At 30.3% G+C, this 14,148-nt stretch overlaps 1 protein-coding gene across 1 annotated transcript in view; it reads right to left on the bottom strand.

The window, feature by feature from the left end:
- The window catches only part of Drd (drop dead), a 45,996-nt gene that overhangs the window by 16,394 nt on the left and 15,454 nt on the right, over positions 1-14,148 (bottom strand). The window contains exons 3-5 of the mRNA XM_026635443.2: positions 7,106-7,299; positions 3,688-3,952; positions 860-1,020 (exon numbers count right to left, since the gene is read on the bottom strand). Of these exons, the coding sequence (XP_026491228.2) occupies positions 860-1,020; positions 3,688-3,952; positions 7,106-7,299 (620 nt within the window). The remainder of the gene's footprint in view (positions 1-859; positions 1,021-3,687; positions 3,953-7,105; positions 7,300-14,148) is intronic.

Below are 14,148 nucleotides of genomic sequence, written 5' to 3' on the forward strand. Positions count from 1 at the left end.
TCAAAAGCGTTTGTTTCACATAGAGACAGGCTACAAGATTTAAATTCGAATATTTACATACGACGTTTAGCACTAGCGGAAGCGTATTGCGACTAGCTATTGTGCTTACTGAGTTTTCTCGGTGTCCGAGAAGTTTGGCTGTAGTTTTATTGTATAGATCTACATAATTTAATAAATTGTATATCTTCGTTGTATTAAATGGTTTTAATGTCAATTGATTGAGATAATTGTTTTTCTGGGAAGACACGAAGCAATTATTCGAAGGCCTATCTTAGAAGGTTATACATTTTCCAGCTACAGTAATGAATGTTTGTACTGAATTATTAAATGCAAAATTAAATTTTCCATATCATAGCAATCTCACTTATAAATATTGACGAAACAATATATACCATGAATAATTTGATGGATTCTGAATTTAAATTGAAGTTTGATGTTATTAATGTTTTTTTAATTGCTTTCGAAGTATCGCTTCCGCAATCGACTAATAATAAATGACTTAGCCAAGATGGCTGTTACTTTAACTGTAAAAGAAGATCAATTGCTAATTTTTGATTTGATTTTGGGTGGTTAAAGCTAGTTCATATTTGAAAATTAACTATTGAATAAATAATTGCAATATTATTTCAAGGGTTAGATTTAGATTAATCAAAAATATACAATAATAATAAAAAACACGAAATGTCTTCTATATTTTGTATTTATTTTTATTTTTACTCAAAATGCTTTATGTTGTTGAGAAAAAACTTGACTTGTATTTACAAATAATCTATGGCTGTCCTTAGTGATTTTTTGAAAGTCACTCTAATTTTATTTATAACGATAAAAATACAAAGAGTATTATGGAAAAATAACATACCTGAACCACCTGGCCAGCATTCTATCCTTAAAGTTTATAGTTCCTTTCTTTTCCAAGTCTTGAAGAAGATTGTGTGCATTTAGAAATCCACTGAGATACAAGAAACTATCTGTATAGATGATCGCCGAACGTCCGATCACAGCCCAAGGCATTCCAAACACCTGAGTAAAACAAAACGTGAAAAAAAATATTTTATGCTATACGAATTATGATAACAGGTAAATAACTAAATTTGGCACAAATGCCTTATCTGTCTAATGGCTGGGACATAAGGCTTCATTTCCCAAGAACTTGGGTTTAAGCCCTGAGTTGGTAAAATAAAAGTTGTTAGCATCTATATCAAGGAATACTGAGTTAATGGGTTTATCGTTTCCTGAACTCACACCGTTCGTGTTGGTTTCTGTCTCATTGAATTATGAGAATAAGGGAATAAAATTCTTTTGTTTTGAACATATAAGTCTTGTGAACTATAATATCTCCTCGTGACCGAAATAGGTCATTAGGTCGTAATTAAATTTCAATGGAAGAAAAAGAGGATTATAAAAGCAAAGCCCTTGATTTATGCGGATGTATATCTTTGTGGAAATCTTTCCGAACTACATATTATACGAAATTGGACTGCGAACCAGAAACCTTAGTTGTCTAGCAGATCGTTCTGTACATATTAAACAATCTTTGAAATATTAAACAATATGGTACATAACTCTTATAGTATTTTTTAAATTGAAAAATAGTATGTTGCTTATACGAGATGCTACGCAGATGTTAATTATAGAAATTAATACTCATTATTTATAATTAAAGAATATATTATATATAATTAATAAGTGAATATGGTGTAAAATAAATAAAAACATACTTTCTTCATTCAATTATCGATTTTTCATTATTATTATAATAAATATCAACGGAATAGAATAGTATTCATATCACGCACCCACAAGGGAGAAGAGAACTGCGGCAGATAGGGGGCACAATGGCATAAGAGAGCATCATTTAGTTTGCCTTTACGGCATACGAGTCGTTTTTACCCCCAAGGCGCGCCAATAGATGTTTTATATCAATGTTAATGTTAAATAATTACTATTATAACCTAACATAATTTTACGATGCGTATTCTAATGTTTGTGTGAAGGTTGATTTGTATAAAGATAATGATCATCAATACCATTAGAGGTTGACAATTAAAAGTCAAATCGCAATAGTCTTAAAATTATCTATACTTAATTTGTAGCATATAAATGGATGAGTAACCGAATCATCAAAAGATCTCTTAAAAAACTTAAGTCCGGTTTAGAATGTAGTTTTTACAGACGCGATTTTTTTTTTCCTTTTATTATTGATCATTTTTATTAAAGGACATATACAAAGAACGTCAATTTTCAAACGCAATAATATAATCCTATTTGATAAAATAAAAAAACAAATCTTAAGTATATGTAAATACAATGATAATACCTTTAAATTATGATTCACAACTATGTTGTGAAAATTCTATGTAAGTAATCAGATTAGTAAAATTTGCCAGAGTAGCCAATACAAAATAAACTTTAATACTAAAAATATAGGTATAATAATTTATTTCAAAATATAGTAAGACAAGGATCCGTGGATCATTCCACAGATTAATATCTGTTAGAGGAAGAGTGCCACGGCTTACAACTGCACTGTAAGAGGATTAAGCAAATTTATGAATTGTTACTGTGGTTACAGGGTTCTTCAAGAGGCGTACCTCCTAAGTAGAACTAGAACTAAGATGTTAAGTCTCTGGTGCCTGTAATAAGATCACTCATACTTCAAACTAGTGTTGTTAACACTCAGTATAGCCTATATGTACCTATACGTACTTAGATCATTAGGAATATATATAAATTGATATTTTGTATATTGTATATATATGATTGATCACCATGAGTTGACACATGTGCGATTTTTTTGGTAAATTTTTTATACCATCCAATTTATCGTGACACTTCGTAACACATATAATATTATTGTGATAATGTCTTCTGTATATGTATATTCTATTTTTATTATAAAAATCATATGATAATAATATTTAATTGCGAATACATAGGTTTAACTTTTATTATTGCCACGACGCAAACTAAGTTTTTTTTATAAATCACAATATATTAAAAATCATTACTTCCGAAATTACATCTCTTTTTAAAATGATTGTCTAATGAATGCATTTGTGTGATATGCGGAAACTGCGCCTACACGTGTGATCCGTAGTCACCATTAACCTTCGGTGTGTTTCCTTTAAACTGTCACGAATCTAAATTTTGTGACCGTCTAGCGCAGTAACAACGAACCTGTTTTAATTTCAATGGTCAAGAATTTCATTTCCGCTAACATTCATTTTTGTTACTGATACTCAGATTTGTTTTGGTCTCGGTGATGTCCTTGGAGATCACCTTAAAGTAACTCGGAAAGTGCTGTTTATTGGTAATTAATTTGTATATATCGGATAGTAGTTCGAGCTTATACGACAAAGCGAAGTAAATCGATGTAAAATTGATAACACCAACAATCATGACATTACGCAAGTAATTTCGATAAAACTTGTTCCATTTTTATATAGGAATTCGGTAGTGACTAAAGTTATGTATTAGTAATAAATGATATATATATGTCAGATCAGTAGAAATCAACTTCCGAATATCAGGCTATTTTTAAATGCGTTTATTTAAATGAATAAAATTTCGCTTACTAGATTATATTGTACAGCAATAACAGCGTGTAAAGTCATCATTAAAGTTAAATAAAACCCGGTTAAAAGGGGAGGTATGTAATTTACGGTAAAAAATATTCATAACACAAACCTCAGAATAGCTCGTCTTATTAACATAAGGGTTGTGAGCCATCGCCATAGACTTGTGACCCAGAAGCAACGCAAATGCATTTATTCCTCTGAATGCATCTACTCCTTTGACTCTAGTTGGTGAATCCGACAAGTCAAAAACTTTCCTTAAATTACGTTTCAGAGAAAACGCATTAAGTAACTTCTCAAAGTTCGTTTCGCCTTCCTTTCCATTGTCGAGCAATGTTCCCAAACTTAACAAAAGGATTATGGACAGGAAAAATGTTCTGAAACAAAATGTTAACAATGTAATTATAAATATTTAATTACTCATTAAATGGTTGCTTGCGTCGTATATTTAATATACTGAAATTAATTTTAATCATGGTACAATTTCATGTTTGGGTTTTATTGGTACCATATGATTACGAGGCATAATAACCTAATTATTAACGCAATACGTAATAATCTCTTCCATGTGGTTTTTACTAATATATTTTTTTTGTTTATGAGTAACTTATTTTGTATAACATTTTTTTTATCAATTTTTTTTCCCGCTTTATCAGAGGGTCTAAATAAAGTTTTAATGTTATTTTATATTTGTAGGCTGCGAGTATGGATCGGGAATTCAGTCGCACAAACGGTCCTAACCCAAACTAAGAATAATGATAAAAATAGGTTTATTTAGGGCACAGGTTAGATTATTCAAACGATTATATATAAAAAAATCTATTTGCAACAAAACAAACAGCAGAAACAAGAAGAAAATCTCCGAAAAAATAAGAAGATTAACTAAAGATAACAAAATATTATACTGCAATGATGGATTCCTTGACTGGCTGTGCTGTGTTCCAAATATTACACACAGTTGCTTCGATTCGATTATGGAAAATTAATACAGATTTTCAAGAAGTTACTAATACGGATATGACGGAACGTGACGAAGTCATGATATTATTGCGTATAAATTAATAATAAAAAGTTAATAATAGGTTATAAATCAAGATTTGAAGTAGGCGATTTATTTTTGTGTAGAATGGTGAGGTCACCCAATGTGTAATTGGTATCCTCGTTGTAAACAATATGTTTACGTTTTTTATCTAACATTATTTCCATAGATGGAATCTTCCTAGTTATATATACATATGTTGATCAAAACATATTCATCGCCAAAGTAAAGGAAGAGATTTCGAATAAAATATGCACATATATAATCAATAAATATTAAAAGGAAGTCATTCCGTTATTAATTAAATACGTTATTCACGCGTATTGAGCTTTATTTTTATAGATATTTTTTATTAAATATATTTTGTATTGTTTATATTTACTATTTCATATCTTTTAGAGCGCGATGTAAGCTTACATTAGATATTTTGTAGTGAAATGCTGGTGAATAAAATTCCTTATTTATTCATTTTATATTTTAACGTTATTCAACAAATTCTGGAATCTTTTAATCATCTTGCTTCCATAATGATTAATATATAATATTAATTTCCATAATAATTAATAATAGTATACCCATATTGGTGTAACTATGGAAACAGGTGCTATTTATAATTTATTGACTTATAATCACATCTATACTAAAATTAAAAAGAACAAGATTATTTTGTTGTTAATATTTTAAGAAATGGAAATTTATTATGAAAATGGCTTGAACCGTATGGAGAAGATAGTTTCAGAAATGTTTTTAATGAGTTAAACGCCAGAAACAGTCATGAGAGCTGAGATGACCCAGTGATAGAACGCGTACATTTTAACCGATGATTGCGGCTTCAAACCAAGGCGAGGACCACTGAATTTTTATGTGCTTAATTTGTGTAATTTCAACGAAATCATGCCGCATGTGAATCCACAAACCTATATTCCGCATTGGAGCAGCGAGGTGTATATCTACTCAAAGGAAGAGGAATTAGCCCAGCAGTGGGAAATTTACTGGCTGTTACTATTACATACTGTATACACTTAACTTTTGTACTCAAATTAACTAATATTTTATTTGATCACATTGAAATAGGTTTCAATATTTTATTGAGGTTCGAAACAGTGTCCGGTTAAAATAGTATAATGATTATGACAGAGGTATTTATTATCGATGATAATAAGATGTTAATCTCAATGTATGTGTTTTTCTCAGTGTTATTTTGTACGTAAGGATGCACAGCTCATAAATTTTGATACGATTATTCAAATAACACTTATCATATGGATTTGAATAACCATTTTCGTTTCCTTTATTCAAATAGTATTGAATAAAAAGTTGTAACCAGATACAGTTACATTCTTTATCTGATACTGTGTTTTTTTTATATTATTTTCAAAATAGTTAATGTTACAGTATGTATAATATATAGGCCAAGAAAAACGGCTCAGTTTTTTTTCTGCTCTGTTTGTAACCGATATTTTCTTTTTGTCAGCTTTTGAAAAGACTTCATTTAGTATCACCTTTATTATAGACAAGTGTAAACAATTAAAAAAAAATTTTTTTCAGTATTGATTATGTAATATTGACCACGGAGCGAACACTATTATTCCTAAACATATTGTCCTGTATTATATTATTCGAAGAAACAAGATGTTTTCTTCCGAATGCAAGATTTTTTTGTAGCGTTATGATTAATTATGAAATCAGATTAACCGATTAGTGCTTGCGACTCATACTGATTTACCAAAATGAAATGAAATAAAACCAGTTAAATCTTTTCTCATCTAAAAGTGTAATAATTCCCCTTCATAAACAGAGACACTGCGGTGTTCGCGGAGCAGACAATAATTAGTGATGCGACTTTAATACGTTTTTCTTAGCATCGTTAGCTTACGGTATTACCTATGTGCAAATGAGTACAATAATAAATAAAGAGCAAAATTTATAAACTTACGGATGAAAAAGTCAATGGACAAGGTATTCATATAAACAATAATAAAAGTATGTCCACGTAAGTGGGACAAGATGCTCCAACTCATTATACTTTCGACAATGGGTAAGAACGTACCAAGCGAATTTTATGATAACATTTTACATGATTTTCCCCAGTCAATAGAAGCAGTTTTATGTATTGCATGGAAAACAAAGTTAATAAAAACGTTCTCGAATTTATCGGAAATTATCATTCATCATTTCCTTAATCGTTTCTTAGTTTACAGCGCAGTTACTTGGGAATTATATTGTTTTTAGAAAACCATAAGTAGAAATGAATGTTTTGCTTCTTTATAGTGGTTTCCTCGGATATACAATTCAGTTGACTTTTAAGATATTAGAGGGAGTCGGGGTAGGTCGAATCTAGCATGGCTACACGATATATACGCTTATACAAACTAATTTTGAGCCTTGATAGGTAATTGGTGTTCTTTATTCAAAATTTTAAAACATCATGAAATTGTCATCAACGTTCCTTAAATTAATTTAACTGTTTTAATTCTTTACAAATACTTACATTGTTAAAGTTTTTCCAAATGAATAGGGTCGCTTGAAATTCTTCACAGTACACAGTGTGTTATGCACCTTCACAGATATACCGAGGTCTGAAAGCTTGTGGGACAGTTCGTCCTCTAAGTCGAAGCTGCTACATGAACTTGGAATGCATACACCCCACATTATACTTGAATATCTTGGAAGTCGATGACCCATCTGAAAAAAAATTAAACTGTATAATAATAAATCGACAGCTATAAAAAAATTTCAATAGTAGTTTATATTATATGATGGTAATTGTCATTTAGCAAGTGAATAGTACCACGACCATTCTTCTCTTTCTGGTATCACGAATTTGACATTTAAAGGAAGAGGACAAAGACTAAGAAAACATCCGCTTTACAACGTTTATTAGTTATAGGGATATTTGTATAATAATATTTACTAATATTAACTTTACTTTTATTTTTGAATTAAAAAGACGCCAAACTATATCTGACGATGTAGACAATGGTCTCTTAAAAATAGAACATTGGTTTAATGTCAATAATTCACTGTTAAAAAGCAAAAATACTAAATTTATCAAATTTTATACCAAATTTTATTCAAATTTATTAATCCAAATGTTAAATGTATAAAAACTGATGTACGATATGAATTGCGGCGTAGTAACAATGGTACTTGTTTACACTAAAAAAAACAACTTGGTATCACTAAAGATTCTTAGCTGCAAAGGGATATTAATGGGTTGACTAGAAGAGTAGGCTCTGCAGTATTCACGGTTAAGAAAATTAGATTGTTGACTGATGTGGATACGGCTCGCTATGTATATGTTAGTCACTTCCATAGAATAATGTCCTATGGAATTTTGTTCTAGGGCAATGCAGCCGATATCAATAGGATATTTATGTTGCAAAAGAGGGCTATTCGTGAAATATACAACATGGGACCGAAACTTTCCTTAAGAAATAAATTTAAACAAATTATAATATTGACTGTTGCTTGTCAATATATACTTGATAATGTAATGTAACATACATTTTTTTTTACATTTATTTATTTTTTACATTTACATACGTAAAAATATAAAAGAGTTTTGTAGTAATTGTGACGTAGTAGTATGCTACTAGTGCTACGGATAAATAAAAGTTAGTTAGTTAATATTACCCAACTATACAGGGTCAATAATTGTTTTGTTGGGCAATACATACTCTTTTACAAGAGGATCCCAGAAAAGGTTCGAAATCATTCAAATGCAAAATACAAAAAATCGTTAACGAACGTTATAAACGTAAAAAAGGGATATATGTTTATAAAACTAATGACTTTTTGGATGATAATACACACTGGGAATAAAACGATCTGCTCCAGGGCGATTCGAATAGAAAAATGAATAATTATAATGTGATTATTTTTAACAAAATATGTAAATGAAAGAGTCTCGCTAAGTTTCGTTCACCGGGTCTTCTTAAATCAGAGGCATTTCTTTCCGAATTTGTGGTAGATTTCACTTGACAAGTTATATGTAAGTGTAATGATCTACATTGGTAAAGATTTTAGACTTTGAATATATTAGGTTGTCTCAAAAATAATCGTTACTAAGCGGTAAAGCATAAATAATGTCATATTGTACATATGTGTATATTATGTTATGTACCTTTGTGTTTTTCTTATGTTTGTGATGTACAACAAAAAGCTATACTTACAATAAATATATCTATATTTTTTTGGACAAATACCTAAAGTGACATCGACAACCGTCCAGTTTTATGCGTTTCAACGGTTGACGTTGGCTAATTCATTTCCTGGGTATTCATTTGATTGATAATTTTTTTTATAAAGAAATAATGGATACAAAACGTATGACCGAATGACTCATTGGGTTTTTATTTCTCTTAAGTACTACAAAATTGTTTGAAGTAGGTGCCAACCTCAAGAAATATGTAAATAGATTAAATCATCCATATTGGTCGTTTCTGAGAAATCAGTGACACGCTTAAAAAAAACAACAACCCTTCGTCATAAACTGATTTAGAAGTGTTTACCGATTACGTAAAAATAAATTTTTCAAAAATAAGCTGAATTTTCCCTTACTATTTATTATGTTACTTAATATTACAATTTCAATTTAAACAACTGAGGTAGATAGCTCCGATGAAAATGACAGAAAAGAAGGAATCAATGCTATTCAAATAAAGCCATTACACGAATTACAAGTCTCAAAGCAAAAAATCTAATTAAAAGCAAAAAGTCAGATGTTCAATATATAATTACGTGCCAGAAGAATTCTATATCAAATCTCGTTTGCAAGATATACGAGGCGAAAGAAATATTCACATATTATAGCTTAAGATAGTTAAGGTATGTGTATATTAAAATTAATACACACGTCTTAATTTTAATATCCAAGAATGTTACTCCATTTATTAATGTATTACTTTATTTTATATTCAATGTGTTAATATAATGGAAATATTGTATATTTTTAAGATGTAGCTTCAGATCAAATGTATTTTATTCAAGTAAACTTTACAATAAAGCATTTTTGAATCGTCAATATTTAAACTCCACCACCGTTTTGGAAAGAATTCTCTAGAGAGAAGAAAGGACATGAATTAGAAGGTATAGTTAAATATATAGTTGCTCTTTTCAAATGAACAGATTTACAATTCCTAATTATTTAATTTTTGATCAGTCCTGGGATGAAAAAAAAAAATTCTTTTAATGAATGATAAGATTTATACCGGATCAATGTACCTTTTTATTGAATTAATATTATGATTTAAAGGAACATGTTAATTTGAGCCTATGCTAAGATATTTTGTTCTATTATGTCCAGTAATATGTCAAACTTACCAAAATATTTTTATTTAAATATCGAAGCTTAATAACTGGCAATACATGATTTTTTTTATCAATAAAGATAGAATAGAATAGAAAGAAGAATAAAATATTCAAGTTAAACTTCTTTGGGAATTATGATTTTTTTTTTTGAAATATGGAATTTAATTGCAACGTTGCGTGTAACGGATTTAAAATAAAACGTTGCTGATGCAAGCGGATCATTTTTGTCATATCGAAGTCACTCTTTTTTGCAGCATTATTTAAAAAAATACAATGCAAGAATGGTTTACGTTTTCGGAAAATGTTGGTGCCTTATCAGGGATTGCAAGTAGCATTGTTTCTGGACTGCTTTAGAAGTATTTCAGAAAATATTATCAGATTGCGTGAACCATGTTGGGGCTATTATGTTACACAATAAGAATTGTGATTCAAAATAAAGCTAGAGACCAAATAAGTTGACAATGTGGACGGCTGTCGAGCTCCTCACGGAATATTAACTAAGGAGTTAGACCTTGGAATATGCGTGATCACGATACAGGCGATATAGGTTCGTTTTGTATTATTATTCGACATCGTTAAGCGAATATTCATTTATAAGTTGTTTTTCCTCAACATTTCTCAAAAGCTTGTAAATACCTCTCTTGTTATTTAACATTTAACAAAAAAATATATAAATGAAATTTCAGTATAGTTTTAACTTATATAATTTGTTTTGAATTTATTTTGGATCCGACGATAAATTGTCCTATAAACCCATACACTCTCATGTTTTAGTGTCTATGTCAATGAGCAAAAACAGTAAGCCACTTATTACACAGACAACGCTCCGGTATCCATATACTATAAGACATATTCCTAGAGCCTGTGAATATACTGACTGAATCGCCTTACAAATCGAAGCAGTGATACAAGCAACTGATATTTGGCAGTATATGTAACGAAACGGGCTGGACAAAGGATTTAATGTTTGTATACAAAAGATATATTCTGATTCCTTGATTCTTGTGATCGCATCATCTCATCACTTCACGTATCGTGCGCGTACAACTAAATATATTAATTAGCATACAACGCACGATGTTTTATAAATGACAAATGATATTAAATTAAATGCGTTTAGCCATTTGCATATTACTATTTAATTATATATAACAAAACGTCGAGTGTATGTATCAATCGTGTGTTCTTTTTGTTGGTTTTAATGGTGTATCAATTTTCCTAGTCTAAATAAAATACTTTTGTTAACGTATTCTCTTATAAGTACTGTATCCAATACGGAATGTAGATGATACCTAGAAGAACCGGCAAGCCATTTGTTAATTAACTTTTTTTCTTATTGTATACAGATATTATAAATACTTAAGTGTCTCTGTCTGTCTATCTCTTTGTTGCTCTTCTACGATCAAACTAATGAACATAATTTGATGAAATTTGGTATTAAGTTAGTTCGAACAAGCGAAGCTGCGGGCGACAACTAGTGTCATGAGTTCATCTTTGACCGATTAACTATACTAATTCGAGGTTTTTTTTTTGTCTCAGATTGTAAGACAAATGTTTTAGCACAATTCGACGAATACAGTACAAATATAGAAACATTCATTTTTATATATTAAGAAGATGAAATTCAATAATTTAAAATAAGAAATGCATTTTACTTATAAGGCTAATCCTCTATTTATTAATCCTATTGCAATACAGTTAATTATGAACTTCAATATTTAGGACATTTTATTAGACAGCAACCGCGTGGTAGTGAAGGGCCGTACCTTGACCAGTTGCGTTCTGTGTCTAACAAATAACTATCACGGTAGGTTTTCTGATACACGTAAAATTATTATTTTGTTATTAGTATTGGTTATACTTTAGTTGAACGCCTTTAGGTATTTTTCGTACAATCAACGAACCATTTTGAAAAAATATCTAAACCCTATTTATAACATAGAAGAGAACACACTTCTAGAACAGAAAAGCCCTTTTGGAGGGTACTTAATAATGGTATATTATGTAGTACTTATACATACAATAGAAATAGTTATAAAACTACTAATTTTCAAAAAACTTAAAATTGACTTCCAGGTGAAATCTTAGTCGGTTATCTTTGAATATGGATGAGATATTTGGCAGCGTCCTCGAGTCGTATTCTAGGCTATTCAATACTTTCAAGACCTTGAGGTTTTCGATTTAGGTCACTAATCAGATCACGTAAGTTAACGTAACATTAACCGTCAAATGTTATGTTAGCCGGACATCCGAGGTCGCTTAACTAATTCGTAAAACGCAGTCGATGTATTTTATTGTTCTCTAGGGAAAACTTTTAATGTTTTATTCATGATCAGTTGTTTCTATCATTTTCTGCTTTTTAACAGTGTTTATCTCTATTTTCAAGTGAAGCAGTAACATTTAGGCGACTCCAACCCGGTCATGATTTGTAAAACAGATAGTTTTATTATTTAGTTGCTTACTTAAGGCCTTTACGTAAATAATTATTATGTAAATAAATGTTTATTAAAAGTTATATTATAATGATAATCATAAACAATAGTCATCGTTTCAATTAGTCCTAAAATGTAAAGCTGAGTGCCTTTGTTATTAGTTAAATCTGAGTATTTATTTTTTTGGTGAATAGATGTGTCTGATTTATAATTCGTAACTTCTGACATATTAGACTAGATTAGATAATGCCACGCAGTTTTCCAGTACAAGCATACGGCTGTGCAAATTAAATTTTGTTGATGTTTAAGAAAAAAAAGGAGCCTATTGGCTTCGAAATTACCGTCCGGTAGGGCTGGAATTGTGCTTACTTATAACGAATGTATACCAATACGTGAATAAAATCGATCAGGGAGAATAATTGTGATTGATAATGATTGCATTCGAATTTTTTTTTAAATATATTTATAAACTAGCTGTGCCCGCGACTTCGTGCGCGTTTGAATTTAATAAAAAAGCGTGACTTTATTATTATTTTACATATAATTCTAAAATAAAAGTAGCCTAAGTTACAACTTATTACATCAGCTATGTCCAGCCGTTCCAGAAATTAGCCGAAACAAACAGACAGACAGACAGACATACAAAAATTGTAAAAAATGTTATTTAGGTATATGTACCGTGTATACATACATATGCATTTAGTAAAACGCGGTTATTTTAATATTACAAACAGACACTCCAATTTTATTATATATATAGATACATATTTTAATATCTTAATTGCACTTGTATCAAATTGACATATATATATATTATCTATGGGTTGGCTTTTTTTCAACTAAATTAAACGTGTCGTGTGTTTCAGGTTATGCTCATGTGTATGTTATATTCACTAATGTTATTGATTTTACTAGACCGAGCAAGACTGTAATAAGTTCTTTGACACCATACACAGGTCGCGGACTATGAGAATTGATCAAAACATAGGTATTCAAAATCATCAAAAAGCCAATTAGGCTCAAGGCTCATGTTCCATATATGTATGTAAAGAACATATACGGAACTTGTATATATTACGCATGATTTGTGTCTATTTTGTGTGCGTCCTGAGTGAGGGCGCATCGCGCTCGCGGAATCCGCTGCCAGATATTTGAAATGTTTCAAGCTGTTCAGGCGCTCACACGAACAATTGCATTGCGGATCCGCGAGCGTGAGTCGCCGTCACTCAGGCCGTACACCTGATTGCGAACAACAAAATTAGATACGATCGCGCTTTGAATGTTAATATGGATACGTATTGACGACCAGTATGGTAACCAATAGCATGTTTTAGTAGATAAATAATTTTACGAAAATTTAAGTCAGCAATACATACATTTTATTAAATTAGACTTAAGTCTCATGTCAAACAAATTTTGAGTTAATTTGATTATCCTTGATTAACGTACTTATGTAATTTATTTAGTGGCAAAGTGTGAGTATCATTATTCTCGGTTAAATCTACATTCTGAACTGGTGGCAACTTAATATTTAATTAAATAAATTGACGATGTTTCTAAGATAGTATTTATAAGAGCCTATATGAATGAAGTATCATATCATTTGATCGTAGGGCTTTGCAAGCCCGTTTCAGGTTGGTTTTGCGGAAGACAGTACTTAGTTTTGTTGTATTCCGGTTTAAAGGGTGATTGAACCAGTGTTTCTACATTGACCTAGTAGGCGATTTTTAAGATTTCTTATAGTGGCAATATTTATGGGAGGTGGTGAACACTTGCCATCAGCTGTTAG

Source organism: Vanessa tameamea, chromosome 3, assembly GCF_037043105.1.
Source record: "Vanessa tameamea isolate UH-Manoa-2023 chromosome 3, ilVanTame1 primary haplotype, whole genome shotgun sequence".
Classification (NCBI taxonomy): domain Eukaryota; kingdom Metazoa; phylum Arthropoda; class Insecta; order Lepidoptera; family Nymphalidae; genus Vanessa; species Vanessa tameamea.